Source organism: Thamnophis elegans, chromosome 2, assembly GCF_009769535.1.
Source record: "Thamnophis elegans isolate rThaEle1 chromosome 2, rThaEle1.pri, whole genome shotgun sequence".
NCBI classification, from domain to species: Eukaryota; Metazoa; Chordata; class Lepidosauria; order Squamata; family Colubridae; genus Thamnophis; species Thamnophis elegans.
In genome coordinates, this window is record NC_045542.1 from 104,821,706 (window position 1) to 104,842,816 (window position 21,111).

The following is a 21,111-nucleotide window of genomic DNA, read 5'->3' on the forward strand; positions in this document are numbered from 1 at the left end:
GCAGTATTGTCACTTCAGTTTCAAATTATTTATTTCTAATTACATTCTTCTGAAGTATCCTTTAAAGCTTTTTGTCCTCTTCCAAAATATTTGCTTTGATTTTCATTACATTTTGTCATTTTACTCTCCCCACTCCATATGTAAAGTAAATTTAGTTTATTTCTCTATTAACATATTGTACAATAGCTTCTCTTATCTTCATTTTTGTAGCAATTTTTGTCCTACATGCCATTTTCTCATTTAGAGAGTCCTTTTCACAATGAGCATTCTATCATTCATCCTTTTTCATTCTTGCCATTAGCCTAATTACACACACTGGCATTTTTAAACATAATTCTTTTTAGATACCATATCCTATTTTCCAATCTCCATTATAATGCCATCATTAAGTCTTCTAATACTCTTTGTATAGGATTCATATTTCTCTTCTTCAGTCATTCTATTTTCACTCTAATGTCTTTGACTTTTTTCATTTTGTTCATGTTTATTTATCGTTAACTATCTTTAACAATTCTACTAGTCTTTCCATATGTTTATACAGTTATGCTTAGTTTGTGAATCCGTTTGATTTTTCAATATTTCTGCATAATATGAACTAAAAGCACAATCTGATCTCCATGTAACTCCTAAAACTAGATAAAGAGACCCCAATTAACAAATCAAACAAAAATATTATACCTGTCCATTTAAGGAAAATGATCCAAAGCTACATATTTGTGAGTGGCAAAAATATGTGAACAATTGTCAGCTCATTTGAAGGGAAATTTAGAATTAGGATTTCAGATGATGGATCAGGTGGAAGTGTGGAGTCTGGCCTTATTTTAAAGAGTTCTGAGCATTCACTATCAAAACCTGGTCTTCACAGAAACAGGTATATGGAATTGTGTCATGGCTTAAAGAAGACAGATTGCCTAAGGACCCACAAAAATAGTTGTTGATTTTTACCCGGCTGGAAAAGTTTACAAAACTGTCACACAGATATATACAATGGTGGTAATTCAACACCTGTCCTATTTTCCTAAGAAAGTGTCAGTGTGTCTGTCTGTGAACTGATACTCAAGAGAAACTAGATCGTGCAGTCAAACCATGATCCAAAACACATAGATTGCACGACTATGGAACGGTTAAAGTAGAAAAATGTTTTCAATAGTCAATCAGAGTCCGATTTAATCCTATATAAATCCTTATGGAAGGACCTAAAACAGGCACTCATGTGAAGAAGCCCACCAGCATCCCTAAACTGAAGCTGTTCTGCGAGGAGAAATAGGCTACAATTCTTCCAAGCTAATATGCAAGATTGATCAACAGTTATTTTAAACAGTTATTACTGCCCAAAGGGGTCATACCAGTTATTAAAAGTTTAAAAAAAATACTTTTGCCACACACGAGTGTTTAACTTTGGATCCTTTTCCTGAACAAATAAGTACTCATTAAGTTTTGTATTTGGGTTCATAAATGTCCCAAAGGTGCTTTTCAAAAGGCAACTGGGCTTTCTTTATTTTTTCCTTTAAGAGTTTTGCTTCTTGAATGAGAACCAAAACATCATCAAGGAAAAAACATAAAAAGTCCAGTTGCCTTTTGAAAAGCAACTTTGGGACAATCGTGATCTAGATGACTGAGAATCTCCAAAGGCATTCATAAACTGTTAAGCATCATTGCATATACAAACCTATGTGTATACCACATGGAATACCATTGAACAGCTTCTTCCAAGCATGTGTTCATTAATAATAATTCTTAGGTCTCAAAAATTCACCTTTCCTGGTGAATGGACCAGCATTTTGTTTATTCATTCACATTACAAACACAATAATTTTCCCTACTTCATATTTATTCAGATTTTGTATATTTTTCTTCAAATCTATACCTGGTTCTTTCATTGTTACTATTCACTGGAGAGTGACATGCAACATAGCAAGCACAACAATAGAGATTGTATCAATTCTTATATTTTGACATACATTTTAGCCTATTTTCATAATGAAATCTGCATTTTTACTTCCCTGGTATTTATTGCTTTCACAGGATTAGACCTAACTAACCAACTTTCTTCTTCCTCCTCCCTCTTTTTTTTCTTCTTTTTCATGCTCCCTCCCCACAGTATTCTTTTAACATTCCAAGTTTCAATTTACCACATTTCATATTCATCACCAAATGAGCCATAGATACTGATCTCTGCTGCCTATCATATATTTGATCACCTGAAATTTTCATACAATGCATTTTAATAACAAAAAAGAAAGAATAAATTTGATTACCAGCATTAATTATACTTGTGTACCCTCTTAATCAGGATAGCTCCAGTCTGTTTTGATACATTTTAGTCAGAATACCAGGATTGCCAGGTATGCTCCCGCTAACCTGTACAAGTTAGGGTATCTGCCTATATTCCATCAGCCTGGAGACTTTGCCATACTTGGGATATGTGGACAAGACCATAATCCAAAATTGGATTTAGAGGGACCACCCACTGTTGTAAAGTGCCCCCTAATATAATCCAGAGATGCAAAAATCATAACCACTTCATTCACACATATTCCACTTTTGATTTTTGTTGTTATACTCAATATATTCACACATACATACTCAAACATATATACATGCATTTAGATAATTGCCTCCTTCCAAAATGGTACAATTGCAATCAGATATGCCTCAACGTTACCAACTTATTGCAATAGAGAATCTGTCTCTTCAATCAACTGCTATCATAGCTATTAAAATTTGTGTGACTAAAATAAACAGCTTTCACGGTCTATGAGAAACTTTTTAAAGTTATGTTGTTTGACAAATTGAGGTTCCCTATATCTTGCTACTTGTTCAGCAGAGGCCATGCTGCAATTTGTTTTCTACTTCATACATTGGCTACTTCTTTAAAAAAGAATTCAAAAATTATCTCTTATGAAGTCTCCAGATGTAGTGAATGCAAAAATTGGCACTCAATACATGTTTGTATTATTCAGTAAAGAAATTAAAAAACCATCAGATCATGAACAAATTAGAAGTATAAAAAATATCTTGCATATAATTGAGCTATACCTGCTCATTTTGAATGGAAACAAAGATGATTACACTTATTACACTTATTTATTATGATTATATTTATTGACCAATAAAAATCCAATTATCCACTTCTCTAAAATTTCACCAAGCGTTGCCACAAGCTTTCACATCTAGGATTGTAGTCAAAAGACTAAGAAGTCTGAATTTTCAGAACATTGAACGTGTATTTAAATACTTTTTCACTGAACCAAGTAGCTGCTGTTGTAAGATATTCTAACAATTCCATCGTTATGTTAATTGTGAATAGTCAAAGTTGGTCTAAAACATTTGGAGTGCATCAGACAATCTAACCTGATCCATCATTTAAGAGTATAATTCAACTCTTTAACTATTGTTGGAGAGATTAAAGATGTTATATAAAATTGCATGTAGATTACATTAAAAATATAAATGGAGCTACTACAGGTAGCTCTTGGCATATAGCATTCATTTAACCACAGTTCAAAGTTGTAACAGAATTGAAAAAAGTTACTTACTAGCAGTCACTCCCCTACAATTGTTAGCAGCATCCCCATGGTCACATGATCAAACTTCAGGCACTTGCAACTGGCTATATTTACAACTATTGCATAATTCCAGGATCATGTGATCCATTTGTGATTTTTCATGCTGGCTTTCCACAAGCAAAATCAATGGGGAAACTGATTTGCTTAATAACTACAGGTATGAACAACTGCAGTAATTCGCTTTACAACCGTGGCAAAAAAGATTGTAATATCAGACATGGCTCATTTAACAACTACCTTGCTTAGCAAAGGAAATTCTGATCCCAATTGTGGTTGAAAGTCAAGAACCAACTCTATTGGCCATTGTTAATTTGACAAATTAAGGATTTAGAAATTGCTATTTTAGTATTTTTTTTAAAAAAATGTTTTGACAAAATTTTCTTGTCAATAGTATTTCATAGATAGAAATCTGTGATTCTAAAGTCTCTTTTTATAGTATCTCCTAATACATCAATTACAATCTGAAGTTAACCACAAAAGGTATCAATATTATAAGCATTTTTATAATCTCTCTTTTCTCTCTTTCTGTGTGCATGTTGTCATGCGTTACTTACCTTTCTCTGGTACCTTCTCTTCCTTTCTCAGGCAGAGTGATAAAGAAAATATCTGACGCTTCAAAGTGACAATTCTGTCAAAGCTAATCATGTTCATAGTACGCTCATAGTCTAGGGACACTTCCTTTTCCGGAGGTGCAGCCGTCGTAAAATCCTTAAGAATTAAAAAACTAATTACTGAATGAACAATGACCCCTCAAAATGATATGTCTGTGTCACTCATATACCTCTAGTCCCATATTCATTTGTCCTGTGCTCACTTATGCTTTGTCTTCATTAAAAGCATTTGTAGCACGTTAATGGAGTTTCATGAGGGGGAGAATGGAATGGCAAGCTTAATAGAAAATGGAGCATAGTTATTACACTTAAGGCTGTATTAGACAAAAGAGGAAGAATTAGGAGCAATATTCTCCTAATTCTATACATTTCATAATATTAAAATTATGAATTGATCACAAATGCTTACATGTTACTGAGACGGGAAATTAAAAATTCAAGAAACCAACAAATCTAAAGCAAATGCCCTAAAATGAAAGGGAGACATAACAGGAGATACAGAGCAGATAATCTAGCATTTAGCAAGATAAATGCTAGATGTACCAGTACTTATCGGGAAAACTCCTGATACTTATCAGAAATAAGTTTCTCCACCTAAAAATGACACTCATCTGGGCCTAATAAAATGGCTGAATGATAAGTCTTATAATGAACATGGAGATATAGACCCCGAGCAATGTCTCAATCTGTGCAACTACACGCCAGTGACAGCTGGGCCAGAATTGTTATAACTACACACAGAGCAAAGTTAATATAATATGCAAGAAGAAAGGCAAAAGAAAAATAATTCACAGTACTATAATTTAGAAAGGGATAATCCTACACTCAAATTCAAAACAAATGTATGAGGGAAGTGGGATGTTATTGGGATGGATACCTTCAAATATTTCTGTAAGCATGCTTTGTATTATTTCACTCTTATCTAAAATCAAATTTTTCCTAACAATGGATGATTCATAAATACTATTAGTCCTAGGTACTAATTAGATTATTCTTGCCATAATATAGTGAGATGGAATTGACGCATTATACAATGATTCATCTACCCTGTGCTCTTAAATTGTTCAAGTCATAGGATACATAGAATGCAAGTGTCAAGATCATTTTCACATTTAACCTCACTTCTATTCATAGATCTCTATTACTTTTATTCAGTTACATAATACACTGATTAGACATTTGAGTATATAAGCATTTCCCAATAATGTTACTCATCAAATGTGCATTAGCATTTCCAAATTTGTGGTTGCTCATGAATCACAAAAGAAATTATAACAAAAGAAAGAATCTATGAAAGTCAACTAAATTTCACCTTTTGCCCCCCATGTATTTTAACAATTTTAATTGTAAAACTGCAAATGTGTACGTAAAAATGATTGGTAATACCATGCCATTCCAATTATAGTTGCATCTGTTCACTTTATTCAAATAATTTCTGCTCTTATATTGACTCATTTTCTTTCTTCATTTTTGTTTGTCACATAAGGCTATATTTCTGGCATGTGCAGAAGGAGCAAAGAACAAAAAGGGAAATGAGGAAAAAAACCACAGGTTTTACTTTTATCTGCTGGCTGGACCTTCCTTGTCATTGACAAAAGTTAATAATCTGAAGAATGATAACAAATGTTGAAAAGTATTATGAAACTTACTGGCTTCCTTTCTTTAGATGTGAAGTTTGCATTGCCATTTGTTTCATATTTTGCAAACTTTTTCTTCAATGCTTTGCAATCCATCTACTGGCATACAGTCCACATAGAGATTATATAACATAGTGCCTGTGTTTTCTTCCTCAATTGTGGGCTGAGATCACACGCTGGGAAAAATTACGAGGATCCTCAGCAAGAAAAAGTAAACGGATCCGAGGCACCCAATACTGACAGGAGATCAGGGGGTCTCCCTAGGCAGAGATCAGAAAGCAAGACAACAGAAAACGTGAAAGCTTAAATATCCAAAAGTGCCTGTGCATAACCAGACTATTGTCCAGTAAATAGCCTTTTTGCTGGAAAAAAATGGATAAGAGAATCAAAATTGAGACTGAGAGGATTACTGAGGAAAAATGTCAACATATCTAATTAAGTGAGACAGCAGAAGCTCTCTGATCAGGTCTACTGCTTTGTTTCTCTTCTTAGTTAAAGTAACAAGACCACACATTTTTAACCCTTTCCTCCTGTTCTACTTTCCTCATTTAAATTGTCCTCAGCAGTCTTATTGCCCTAGGAATGAAAAGCAGCAGGAGTCCAATAGTACCATACATAGAGGAACTAATGGCCTTCACAGAGGCAACAGTGACATTTTTGTCTTTTCACTATATCCCCTGTATGTCTTCTTATTACACAAGCTACCAATGTATTTTATTCCTGTCTTTGAGATGGGGAAAAAGTATACAGATTGGAAAACTGTTATTCCCATGGCAGTCCTCTTCCTGCTCCTCTAAAATGAGGCCAGCAGGAGTTGCTGTAAGAAGCTGGGGCCCAGAGGTGCCTCGTTACAGTGGAACCGTATTGCCTTCCCACGTCACAGCCATCTCTGGCCATGAGCACTGTGATCCCAACCAGCTCCAGGACTACAATCACCATCTAGACCCTGTCCACCCTCTGCTTCCCTGCCCTTCCTTTCAGAAGCAAGTTTAGCAGCAAATAGGAAAATAGTTCTGTCTCCAAGCTCCAGTGAATGGCAGGGTTTAGATAGACAGGAGCCTACCTCTCTAGCAAGCTGTCTTGAAGGACAGTAGGGGAGGTGGTTCTCTGGGACAAGGATGACAAAGAGACTGGGGGAGATGTTAGCTACAGCAAATGCACTTAATGTGGGGAGAAAGTTGTATATACAGAGATAAATAAGGAATACAAAAAAAAGAAAGAAATTGACTGCCATGCAAGTTTCCATTGTGTCAGCTAATGTCAGTTGGGAAAGGGACAATTTGGAGTGGCATAGCGTCCCCAAGTTTTTGCTCTATGCAACAGCACAGGATATATCTATAGGTGAGGGCTTCTTCTGTTTGTCAATCCTAGTTTGTCGCGCCAGTATCAACTTATGATGACTATCACAGAAATGAAGCTGTGTTTGTGGAGGACATGTCCTACACAGTAGAAACCGTTTTTATTTGATTTACTATACCCTGCTTTTATTTTTATTTTTATTATGTATTTATTATTTTTTTATTTTTAAGCTCAAAGCAGCATGCATGATGTTCCTCCTCCTAATATCTCTACAACAATCACATTTGGTGGGCCAAGAATGTGATTGGCCCAAATTACTCAATGATTTCTATGGCTAAGGAAGGACTAGAACCTAGGTTCTCAGGCCAATATCTTAGCCATTATAGCACACTGGCTCATATCAGTACCAGGACAACAAGGACATGTGTATAAACTGTATGTCAGAGCACAAATTTGATTATATGTCTATGGAGATTCTCAGTCATCCAAGTCATGGTTATCTCAAAAATGGCTTTTCAAGAGGCAATTGGACTTTGTGTTTTTCCTTTGAAGACCTTTCACTTTTCATCCAAGATGCTTCTGGGCTGAAGAAGCTTCTTGGATGAGAAGCGAAACGACTTCAAAGAAAAAACACAAAGTCCAGTTGCCTCTTAAAAAATTACCTTTGGAAAATGTGATTATATACTTATTATCTCTTCCTCTGACTGTAGGTGATGTGGTCAGGGATTGATGACATTGTCATCTCTTACACCTCTTTCAAAGGTCTCTGCAATGGTTATAGAAAGCCAACTGATGACCAAATATGCAGGCAGTAGTATGCATAAGAGTGGAAGAAGAAAGCCATTTCAGGATGTTCAGCTGTTCCCTATAAAAGGGATCAGAAATTACACTACAACACAGGGCTTTTATGTATTAGATATAGCTAACAGGTACAGAAATTGTCTTTCCTTCCTGCATTCCGGTGATAACTAAATTGAAACCCACCTTCAGCTGTCATTCCTCCATTGATTATACGTTTCCCATTGAGGTCTCGAACAAGGTCCATTTTGTTTGTCTTATGTACCAAGTAGAGTTTTGACTCTTCATCATAATCCAAGACTCCAACATTTATCCACTTATAGATCAGTGTGTGGCTTTTTGGATCTCCTTAGGTATTAATGACAAACACAGTTTTACAATTTCACAATTGCCCTAATTAGAATAGTGGAATTACAAAAAGTACATTTCACACAGCTGCAATTATCACCCCTTCTGTTCTTGATCCCAGACTTTCTCAATACTTCAATAGATTTAGGAAGAGGTTGGCTTTGCACAAGACCCTGAATGTATGTTTTTTCCAGTGGGCATGTGGACTCGGCAGTTTAAAAGAACTGATACTTTAATGGTATGTAGGAATCATTTTGGGAAACGGGGTAAAGAGATATAGCCAAGGGACCAGACAGATAAAAGGCAGCTGAACTGGCAGTAGAAATGTAGACAGGGAAGGGAGAGATATACTTTCAAATTTGCAAGATTCTGTTAATGTAGCATTAAAGTAGAATTAGTTTATCTGGTCCTCTTTCCTGTCTGATCAACCTTGTAAGGCTGACAAGTTCAGCGGCTATATTGTTTTAATCAATGGGCTGTGAATTTTATGTATTTTGTTATGGCATTTTATAAGCTTTTGTATTATTTTTTCCTGCTTCTAATTTAGTTTTTCCCCCCTTTTTGGTTGTTTATCATGGGTTTTTTAATTGTTCATAAATTACTCAGTATGTGTGTATGTGTGTATATAAATAAACAGATAAAGATATTTAGATAAAAGAACGTTTCTAAATGAAGAATTTTTCTTTCAAAATTGCTGAAGACCTGTCTTGACAATTCAATGCTTTGTGAAAAAATAACTCACAAAAATCTTACGTTGTGCACTTAGGACAAAGACATAAAAATCAGAGACTACTTCTTAAATTATAACTTGCACAAAAGGTAATGGAGTACTAAGCTTCATAGGGAGGTACAACAAAACATGTGATGCATTGGCTTAGACCCACTGATATCCAAGCTCAAAATGTTGAGCATCACAGACTCAGTTTCCATGAAAATAAGCTGAAATCAGATATTTATGACAAGTTATATATTTTAAAAAAATTGTAAATATAGGATTTTTCTTGCCTCAGTCTATATATTCACTGAGAGTGCAATCTGATTTTTGGGGGTGGGGGTGGGGGGATGCTTTATTTAAAGTACCATGAGCAATGAAAAATTCCCACCAGTGGAATTATCTCTTTGAAGTCGATCAGTTACTTCCACCATGTTCTTTATTTTCCATTCAAAAAACCTACTTTTTCCACCCTTTTACTAATATTATAGGTAACAGCTTTAATTTATAATAGTTTGTATATTGCTCTGTGAAATTATTATTTAAATTTTTATGCTAGTTCCAAGCTTTAGTTTATGAAGTTATATTTAATGTTCTTATACTATGTCTTACTACTTTGTTATTTAACTACTCTGGAATTATTAAAGCCATGGAATATAAATCAGGTAAATAAATAGATTTATTTTTAAAAAAAACATATTTTCCTCCCAATTAATTTTCAAAATATAAAACTTGGAGAGGATAATTTTGTATTTTAATCATTGTTATAACTCAAATCTATATCATCTGAACTTTACCATGTCCAAGTATGTCATCAGTAGGTAGGAGTGCTTTTCCTGGGATTGGTTTCCGATCTGAAGATTCAGGCTCTACCCCCAATGATAGCCACTCTTCTGGGGTCCGGCAATCATATTCTTCATCATCAAAAATCTAAATAAATAAGAAACTATATTCATGGAGAAAACCTATGTGGCTGCTAATAGTTGACAGTGACTTGATGGCACATAATCATAATCCAGAAATTGCACATTAATATTTCACTCAAAAACAACCTGGGCTGTGTGAAATGTCCTGTTAGCTCTGGAATGCAGTCACTATTCTGAGATGGCTTTTTATACATTACATTTTGTAGGACAGATTCCCAATCATCAAATTTTTCCCCCGTGAAAGATATACACCTACTATTAAACACTGTGGTTATTTCCATTTCCATTCCGCACTCAAATCAAAGTCTTAATTTTTAAACAAATCTCTCCAATTCTCTCCAACATAGTGGACAGCAGCACTTCCAAATAATAATTGGGTATTTATAAATATAACAGAAAAGCTGATGGAAAATCATAAAGTAACAAACACTTTGACAAATATTTATTATAGGCTTGGGAACCTGCACAGTGGAACACAAATACCAATAATTCCCTCATCTTACCTGTAATGGTAGATAGATGGGGAAAAGCGGGTCTTTGTTTTGTTCAATTGTTGGTAAATTAGCAGGGTCTTGGTGTCTTGGCATCAGCTCATTAGAATTTATTCCTGCATTTTCTAAAAGTTTTGTGATATCTAAGCTGAGATATAATCGCCTTTTCCTAATTAAACAGCAAGAAGAAATGGTTTATATTTAAACAAGTCCTTTATTATCTAATGATATTGCTACTAAAGATGCAATCAACTTATATTTTGGATACTGCTAAAGATTTTCTAACTGATTTTCTATCATGCCTACACTATTATCTTGAAGAATATCCCAAATTAATGTACATTCATCAGCAGATTATTGTTTCTTCAAAGAACCTTTCTATGTAAGAATATACAAAGAGCTATGCTAGATTAGATCACCTTGTCCAAATGCTTTTCTCAGTAGCCAGATAGAAACATAAGGAAAGCTCATAAATAAGACATGAAAGAAATATATTTTCATTGTGTTTCTGAAAGCAAGTTGCTTGAGACTGGGAAAAGTTCCAATAAAGGAATTAAATATAGCCATCGTGATAAGTGGTCAATGACAGCCTTAATTCTATCACACTTTGGTGTCATGGGAAAGATAATACATTTGATAGTGATAACCCAATTTTATATACCTAAATCCATCCAATCCAATCCTACAATAACGGTGGGAAAACTTGATCCACCAGGTTTTCCCTATTTAGAATATACCCCCTATCGCTTTCTTGAAATCCTGTTTCTGTTAAAAAATGAAGAGTGGGCAAAGGGAGGTTGAGCCTCAAGGTTTCTATAGTCTTGTAAGTTTAGTGAAAGCTGCTCCATTAGAGGCCAATGCCTTTTTGCTGATACTTATTTGTTTCCATGGTAATAAAGGGGACTGTGACTTAAATATCCCATGTCTGCAATCTCTTTCCTGCTCTGCTGAACAGCAGCAAAGAAAGAGCCGATTTGACTGTCAAATCAACTACAGAGGTTGGCAAAGTGTAATGCTGTTTCTGCTTTGCTTTGCCAGACTAGTCACTGTTCTGTATATGTTGTGTGAGAGAGAGAGGTGTGGGTGAGAGAGGGAGAGAGGAGATCCCATCCCTTCTTTGCTTTAGCTACACCCACCATTGCAACATTGATGTGCACTCCTTGGAGGGTTGATCACCAGATATTGTGGTTGCACAAATTGAAAAGGCTGACACTCTTTCCCTCAATGGTATATTCTACTACCCATACTCATCCTCATCTTACCTGAAAACTTTCACTATAGCAATCTAGTACATAGGAGGCGAAACTAACAGCACAGAGAATCTTGTCAACCTCTTCAAGATCCACAGCTGAAACCTATCACATATAACCTCACTAAACAAGGCCTCCTCCTCTCAGTTGCACCCTCTTGACTGGCATTCAATTCTAAGCATGAATTATTTTATCCTCTACATGCTTTATACAGTCCCTTCAATTTCTCAACAGATGATTTTCCAGCTCCATTTTCCTTCGTGTGTGTGTGTGTGTGTGCATGTGTTTGTGTGTGTGTGAGAGAGAGAGATTCACTTTAAATAATTGAGCTAAGAAGTATGCACGTTTCACTGTTCTTAGCACCACAGAATATGCTTGAACATGAACTCTTATCCACGTTTGGTTGCATTCATTTAATGCTAGCATTGCTTTAAGTATCTCTTAAGCTGTTTCATCTCCTGGTGCTCCTCAGAAAACCAAGGAATTCCCTTGAAATTATTATCACTCAGGAGCAGTTATATCAACCTTTGCAAGCGACCCCTTATTTCAGAGATCAGCCAGGCACACAGCAAAATTGCCCACTAAGGCTTCAGGAAACTCTGCAAAAGCTCTTTGGTAATCTATAGGATCTATTAAGTGCCTGAGGCGAATACAATAGGCTTTCTTCCCCCCCAAGTTTGTAATAACAGTAATTGTATTTATGATTGCTTTTATTGTATGCTGTCCAAAGTCATTGTAGAGCTGGGTGATCTTACACATTTCCAAAATAAATAAAGTAAAATAAACTCCAGAGGATGATTGACTGAACTCAGGATGAAATACCTCTCAATTGCAATTTTTCGAGGGCATTGTCCTGGAAGCACTTCAAATGGAATTTGAACCTTGGGTTTATATGCTTGCAATGGAAAATCTGACTCTTTGATAATTTGTGTAGTTGGTCCAATTTTCTGATTATCCAAGATAAGTCCAATATTTTCTGGTGTATCAAATGTTGAGGCTGACAAAAAACAAAATTCAGAAAAAAATCACAGATTAAATGTTTCTTGATTTAATTATGCACTCTTTTATGCTGAGGTGGTGAAAACCTATGAATAAAATTGAGAAACTGCTTCTTCCAGTATCAATATTACTTAAATTTTCTTTAGCTCGTAAAAGTGAATGGGGTGCATAGGTGTAGGATGATGTAAACAAAATTTCCAAGGTTCCCTGGATAACCTCAGTGGGCCAGTCATTCTCATCCTAATTTAGATCCTAACACTATTTTTGATCCTAAATTTGTTGTGATAATCTCCATAAAATGAGGTGCCTGAGCAATCTGAAGGAAAAAATCCAATACAATATAGAATAAGAATATAGAAAGAATATAAAGCAGCATTAGTGTTCCTCAAATTCCTTATAACTAAATATATTTTCCTTAAATAATCTTTAAGGTCCATTTTTATCACAACACATGAAAAGATTTAATCCAGTTCATATATGTTTAATCTAATTACAATGGTTCTGGTAGTATATAATCACATTGGTCAAACCTCATAATTTGGAGAAATTGTCACCCACAGCTAATGTCTAGTATTCATTAATCCCTTACATCAGAAAACACTGCCAAGTTTTGATCTCATTAGCATCTTCTCCATGGATTAGCCAGACAGCGGTAGGATTGGCTTGGGCATGGGAACGAATTTGTGGAAAAGAAGCATGTTTTGTGGTGGCCAGGACAATGCCAATGAGTTTGTATAGAAAACCTTGCTTTTTCAGTCTCCAACTCTTTTCTAGAAGAATTGAGTAACTGGAGCTATTGTCAAGTTGGTTATGTTTGTACAATAGTGCTGACTAAGAGTTGTTTAAACCCAAGAAATCCTGGCTATCTTTTGGATTTACTTTTGGGCCATAGCATCTTGATTCTTGAAAGTAATTAAATGTTGAGATAATTTCTTATTCTCCCTGTCATATTTTAAACAACATATCTATAGTTTGTTCCAATTGCCCAGTTGTTTGTGATCTCTTGACACTGAGTGATCCTCTGCATTGAAACAACATGTATTATTTGTTCACTTTAAAAAATCAGCTCTGTTCCAAATTAAGAATGGTTGGAAGTTGAAGACAATGGTTAGGAGGACAAGGAAGTTTGCTAGAATCTAATTTAAATCACCTCATCCTTTTTCCGTTGCCTGTTCCTGACCTTTTACCTAGTGAGGACAGTTTTCTGATAGAAGCTAAAGTAAGGTATGTAATCAAATCAAATACAGAACAGAATGCCATAGGAACTGTGGGCAATATAATAACCCTTTGGTCATCAATAGCTTTGGATACTACTTGCATCAGAGAATCTGCTGGGTTACGGTCCCTATTGTATTCTATATCAAGCTAAAAAGAGGAAATAAGAAAATTAAAACAGAATATCCACAAGACAAAGCCCATTATGAACCAACTTTAAATCATAAAGGTCACCTGAACTAAATTTGTAATAAACCTATATTAGGAAAAGAAGGAGATTTCTTAGCTTGTTCATTTATCTACCATCTCAATCTTAGATTTTGCATCACTAACTTTAGATATGTCAGTATTCTGAATTTTTGGCATGGAGGTACGGGTTTCCTGACAATATTTGCTGTTTTATTTATTTAGTCCGTACACATGGCAATGATTCTGGTTAGATTAGTTTGGTTTGGTTTATTAGATTTATATGCCGCCCTTCTCCCAAGGATTCAGGGTGGCGTACAACATTAAAAGAAACACATAATACAAAAGTTTAAAAAAAATTAAATAGAATATCCCAAACAAACCCAATGAATTGACAATAACAATTCTAAACAATTCTTCTGGTTAGACAGAAGATTGAATTCTGTGTGATTACATTCCTTTCACTAGGACACATCCCAATATAAACATAATTCCTGCCTACATAATGGCAAATCTTTGGGTCTCTTAGAATAACTGAATCCTGAAATCAGAAGAGATCCTTCATGAAGTCTACCCTCATACTCTGAATAGAAATCCAAGTGAGGTAGCCCATCAGTACTTGAGGAGAAAAGGTTTATTATTGCAATAAAGATTTATTATTTGGACATACCAATCTAGATTCAGACACTCCAAAAGATGTATTTTAATTACATGGTTAAATAAGTCACGATGCCTGGGATTTTATATAATAATGAACCATATACTAAGGTATCAGAGGAGAGAAGAAGCAGTATTACAGTGACAGCTATAAAGACACTGAAGATGGAAAAAGCCAAATTCATTAGACTTCAGCTTCAAACTGGTGTACTGAAAGACATCACTAGATAGATAGATATTGATTCAAAGAAGATGAGCAAGCATGGAAAATGTATGCTGAAATTCTATACAGATACCTTTGAAGAAATTTCCTATTTACAAGAACCTCTAGTGCTAGAAGATGAAGTTAGGGCATTCTTCTGGTCATTACCAAGTCAGAAGGCTACAGGAACTCATGGAATGTCTATGGAAATATGACAAGCAACAGAAGAAATCAGTAAGGTTTCTGACTAAACTATATCAGAAAGTCTAGAGACCTACGTAGTGGCCAATTGGAAGAAGTCAGTCTAGATACCAATACCAAAAAGGATACTTAATAGAGTGTGCAAATATTATAAATTATCACCTTATGTATTCAACCTAGATGCTGAATATATATTGAGGGAAGTTGGATTAGAAGAAGATAGTATCATTTAAAACTGAAGGGAAAAACATCACTAATCTACAGTACATTATGTGATTATGCTATTTTGATAGCAGAAAATAAAAATGTTCTGGAAGCTGTAGTAATAATGAAAGTCAAGGAGGACAGTGCAAAAAGGACTAATATTAAATAAAAGAAGATCAAAGCAGTAATAACAGATACAGCAACCAGCCTTAGAATAAGATAACGAAGATCAATTACAGAAGTGGTGAATAGCCTTTTAGGATCAATATTAATACTAAAGGAAATAGTGGTTAAGAAATATACCACAGGCTAGCACTTGGTAAAGGAACAATACACCCTTGAAAAAAATTCAGATGCCATGCTGTGTCTATACCTATGAATATTAGAATCATGCTGGCATTGGTTTTCCTTGTGTCACTCTATGAAACGAAATGTTGGACTTTGAATGAGAAGAACTTTTTTTTTATTAAACAAATGCATATGGCCACCCATCTACCAAATAGAAAAAGTTTTTTGAACTTTAATGTTGGAGAAGACTCATCAAACAACTAGATTACACAAAGAACCAGGCTCAATTTTTTCATATTTTGAAGACATTATGCAAACTTAGCTTCTGGACAAGTCTGTAATGCTGGGAAAGGTGGAGGGAAAGAGAAGAGGAGGACAACCAGCAGCAAGATGGATTAATTGAATTTCAATGGTAAGGAGTACACGATTAGAAGATCTGAAGGGTCAATTTGAAGAAGAAAATCTATTAATATGGTCACTAGAGTTGACACCAATTTCTTGGCACATAATTAGTCAAAAACCTTTGTTTCTTGGTTAGTTTGTGTTTGGCATTTGTTATTCATTTCCTCCCCTGACAGAGTGAACTAGAACTATGGCTGTTTTGAAATTACCTTAGTTTTTATATATTGCTATCCAAAATGTCATCTTTCCAATGTTTCATATATTTTAAAAGATTGCTCTTATGCGAAACTACATTTACATATTTTATATGCCATTTCTCATATCTCCAAACCGAAACCAAACATTTGTTCAAGGAACTTAAATAAGCCAATTGGTTTTCCTGATGTTCATTCCTTTATTCACAGCTGCTTTACAGAAACAGTGTGTGCCACAAATACTTGTTTATAAACCTACATTTTTTTGGTTCATTTTTATTCTACTCAGGTGCTCTGCTGATTTTGACACTATATGATCAACTCTCATTCTTCACTGTTTCACTGCTGGATTCCAGGAGCTGAACCTTTTCCCCCATTGTTCAGGTGAGAAAGCTAATGTATCCTTTGCTGTATGTTTACCTTCTGGTGTGTGCTCCTCAAGCTCTGACTGCTGCAATAAATCTTGGTACACATTGGGACCAGTGCACACATCCTGAAATTAAACACAACAAAAAATTCAAGAAGATGCAAGGTCAAGAATTCTATATGTACAAAATATAGAGAGGAAGATACTGAACTCTCCAATGCAATTTCCTACGATTCTCAACAACTACATGAGCAGACCTCTATATATACAATGAAAACTTTCTAACTATCTTCCCTTTACTTATGGCATTACATTGTTATCAGTGTCCTTATGTACTGTCACTCCTTGGGTCGTACAATAAATAGAAAATTACCAAATGAACATTTTAAAAAGATTGTTATTGAAAAAATATTCTCATAACAAGAGAAGTTCCCATCCAAACAGGACAAAGTAGTAGACCTACATTGGATACCTGCCAGGAGTCTTTCAAGAAAGGCAGCAAGTGGGATTATTCAATTGTGATGGAACACTTGTTGAAATGGTAGCATTTTGGAGCCCTCATAAAGGACCAGGTACTATGTGCAATGGGTATCCTTACTGCTGGAATTCAAATCTAGCAAGGCAAACTAGACTATAAGTTAAGTAAGTCTGGCAAAGGCAATAAGTAAACTATTACCAGTACCAACATAATCCTGGCAGACCCTGTCTGAGTTTAAGTCAAATAGATACTCATGGATGCATGAATGTATGGATGAGTGGAAGTTTTAGTTCAGAAAATAATCACTTGTTGAACCTGCGTTTGTTTCTATGTGTACTGAGTTTTTGATAAATATAAGAAGCATCATATTTACACTCCTCTGTATGACACATACAAACATCATATTTCCCCATCTGTACAATGTCTTGCAGAAATTACTGAGAATTCAAACATCTAAAGGACACATTTGGATACAATCCACTGATTAAAAAAAAATACAGCTTCTGGTGGTTTGTGAATCATACTATATTTAGAATGACTTCCAACAAGTATAAAGCAGTTTTTTTCTCTTACCTCTGATATTATAAATCAATCTTTACATGTGTTTCTATTCTGTTTTTTCTTTTCTAGTCTTTCTCAGTTTAATTATAAAAACTTAATTTCAAGCTCTTAAATTTTATTGAAGCAAATCAGTTGAAGCCAGAATTACAACATATGGGGTGTATAACCATTATGGGAAAGCCAAGCTAATTATGAAAGCATCTGAGATACTTTTGAATAGAGACTGCTACTTTCTTTCACAAGTGGCAATTTCTCTCTTTAGAAATTAGAAGAGAACTGAAAACAATCTATTTTCCATCTTCCTATCCAAATTAAGAATAGCTTGAGGGGAAGAAAAATAGAAACTGGGCAAAGAATGAAATTAGAAAATCAGCAATTACTCCCTATTGATGAAATAGATCCATAATTTATATATTGCTCAGGCTGTGCAGTGCTTCAAATTCAAGGCCAAAAAGTGCCTTGAAGAACACAGGGACATTTACATAACACCTATCTGCAACACCTTAAAGTAGTTTCATATATTCCAAGATTTCTATGGCTGTTGTCTCTAGTTGCTGTGCAATTACAAGAAAACTATTGTTTACTGTAAATTGCAGACAAATACTATTTATTTCTCCACATGCTCCAAAGCACCCTTTTCCTTCCTCCCTCTCTCCCTACCCCTTCTCTCTGGTAGTCCTCAACTTACGACCACAATTGAATCCAAAATGTATGTTGCTAAGTGAGAAATTTGTTAAGTGTGTTTTGCTCCATTTAAAGACTTTTATTGCCACATTTGTCAAGTGAATCACTGCATTTCTTAAGTTGGTAACACAGTTGTTAAGTGAATCTGGCTTCTCCATTGACTTTGTTTGTCAGAAGGTTGCAAAAAAAGGGGACCACATGATTCTGGGACACTGCAACTGTCATAAATATGAGTCAGTTGTCAAACAACCTAATATAAATCACATGATCATAGGGATGCTGCATGGTCATAAGTGTGAAAAATGGTCATGTCACTATTTCCAGTGCTGTTGTAACTTTGAACAGTCACTAAACAAACTATTGTAAGTCGAGGACTACCTGTATGAGTACCCTTTGTATAAGAAGAGAAGTGAGAGTCTATATACTTACACCAAGAGATCTGAAGCACCAGGTGTCAGGACATCAGAATAAAATCCACGTTCTTTCACCACTGGATATTTTTTATTGAATGTTCTGTAGGAAGAATCCACTGGAGTTGAGCTGGTTCCTGCACTAGAGTCTGCTCTTTGGCTGTTGGGATATGGGGGATATGGACTTCTTCCCAAAGAGTTTGTCAGTTCCTTCTTGGCTTTATCCATCTTGCTTTTTGATCTCACAACACTGAGGTATATTTTACACACAACAACAAAGAAATTGCTATGAGTATCTCTACTGTTAAAAGCAACATTTAATAATTTGACAAGACAAATGGCTAATCTACATTTTATAAACCATGGTGAGTGTTTCATTTGTGCAGACAGCGACTTGTAGAATTAGTCTCTTGGAAGCCAGAACTAAGAACTGACACCTCCCCACAATATTCCAGGTGGATAGGGTCAGTTATAATTAATCTTCGATAATAAGAGCACACATTTCAGTGGATTCTTTCTTGGAAAAATAGCATCTAAAACAAAACTACAGTTCAGTTCAGTTCAGTTTATTATATTTATATGCTGCCCTTTTCCCCCGAAGGGGACTCAGGGTGGCTCACAACTCAAACCAGGGAAGGGAGACACAGACAAAAAATTAAAAAACAAAACAAAAAAAACCCCAAAGCATAACAGTGCATAATTTAAAACACACAACAGTCATACCATTCAAGACGGGGGCAACAGCTCTTTAGCCCCAGGCCTGTCGGAACAGCCAGGTTTTAAGGGCTTTGCGGAAGGCCTGGAGGGTGGTGAGGGTTCGAATCTCCACGGGGAGTTCGTTCCAGAGGGTCGGAGCAGCCACAGAGAAGGCTCTCCTCCAGGTAGTCGCCAGTCGACACTGGCCGGCGGATGGGATTCGGAGGAGGCCTAACCTGTGGGATCTAATCGGTCTAGTGGAGGTAATTGGCAGCAGGCGGTCTCTCAAGTACCCAGGTCCAATACCATGAAGGGCTTTATAAGTGACGACTAGCGCCTTGAAGCGTATCCGGAGACCAATAGGCAGCCAGTGCAGCTCGCGGAGGATAGGTGTTACGTGGGTGAACCGAGGTACACCCACGATCGCTCACGCGGCTGCATTCTGGACAAGCTGAAGTCTCCGAATGCTCTTCAAGGGCTGCCCCATGTAGAGCACGTTGCAGTAGTCCAGTCTAGAGGTCACAAGGGCGCGGGTGACTGTTGTGAGGGCCTCTCGGTTCAGGTAGGGATGCAACTGGTGCACCAGGCGAACCTGGGCAAATGCCCCCCTGGTCACAGCCGACAAGTGGTGTTCAAAAGTCAGCTGTGGGTCCAGGAGGACTCCCAAATTGCGAACCCTGTCTGAGGGGCGTACTGTTTGACCCCCCAGCCTGAGAGATGGAACACTTGGCCAATTAGTAGGAGGGAAACACAGCAGCCACTTGGTCTTATCTGGATTGAGTACAAGCTGGTTAACCCCCATCCAGTCCCTAACAGCCTTGAGGCACTGGCACATCACGTCAACCGCTTCACTGAGTTGGCACGGGGCGGACAGATACAGCTGCGTATCGTCCGCATACTGATGGTATTTTATCCCGTGCCGTCGAATGATCTCACAGAAAAAATACTCCCACAAAATAAAAATAAGCTGTAGTTATTTATGTAATTTTGTCACATACATTAACATGAAAGTATAACAATCTCATTATATATGTACATAACTTGAATGAAAAGGAGACTATAATGCTTACCAATATATATGCCTGCGGTACTGCAGTAGTAGTGGGCAGAAACCAGAATAGAAACTTAGAACCTATGTGTCTACAAGAACATTCCTGATGCACTGAGTGCAGAGAATGCAAATGGTATACATCTATATGACTGCAGGAATACATTATGTGACTCCTTTGATACATTAATTAATTATTAATTAAATAAAAAGATTACTATTTATGGCATCTTGGGCTCCTGAATGTTAACTGATGTTTATATTCAACATGATACATCCAGTAACTGAAGATGCCATGAATAGTAATCCTTCTTTAATTTTTCAACCTAACAACTCTCAAATCAAATAAATCTTTACCACTGTCAGCCATTTAAGGTAAGCCAGGTCAGGAAACAGACTCCTCAAGAATGACTAGAAGTTTACTGATCTAAAATGTAGTAACAGAATGTCAAAAGTCTGGCATTGTTTTCCTTTATCTACCTCCTACACCCCAGGGAAACATTTTGAATCTCTTTTTAGTGTTTTCTTATTTTTTTGTAACAGTCATAATATTGTCTTCTCAAACTCATTTCTCTGGGTTTCCACAATGATGATAATTGACTAGCACAGCCCTGTGAGTTAAGTTGGATTTAAAGACAGTGATTAGTCCAAAGTCATTTCATGGTGATGGATGGAGTA

At 36.0% G+C, this 21,111-nt stretch overlaps 1 protein-coding gene across 1 annotated transcript in view; it reads right to left on the bottom strand.

The window, feature by feature from the left end:
• Positions 1-18,917, bottom strand: part of DNAH1 (dynein axonemal heavy chain 1) — a 151,797-nt gene extending 132,880 nt beyond the window's left edge. The window contains 13 exon segments of the mRNA XM_032210546.1: positions 4,124-4,255; positions 4,258-4,277; positions 5,830-5,893; positions 5,896-5,949; positions 5,952-5,972; positions 5,975-6,073; positions 6,339-6,344; positions 8,101-8,262; positions 9,772-9,904; positions 10,404-10,560; positions 12,464-12,638; positions 16,610-16,682; positions 18,711-18,917. Coding sequence (XP_032066437.1) covers positions 4,124-4,255; positions 4,258-4,277; positions 5,830-5,893; positions 5,896-5,949; positions 5,952-5,972; positions 5,975-6,073; positions 6,339-6,344; positions 8,101-8,262; positions 9,772-9,904; positions 10,404-10,560; positions 12,464-12,638; positions 16,610-16,682; positions 18,711-18,917 — 1,303 coding nt within the window.
• Between the last annotated feature and the right edge of the window lie 2,194 nt (positions 18,918-21,111).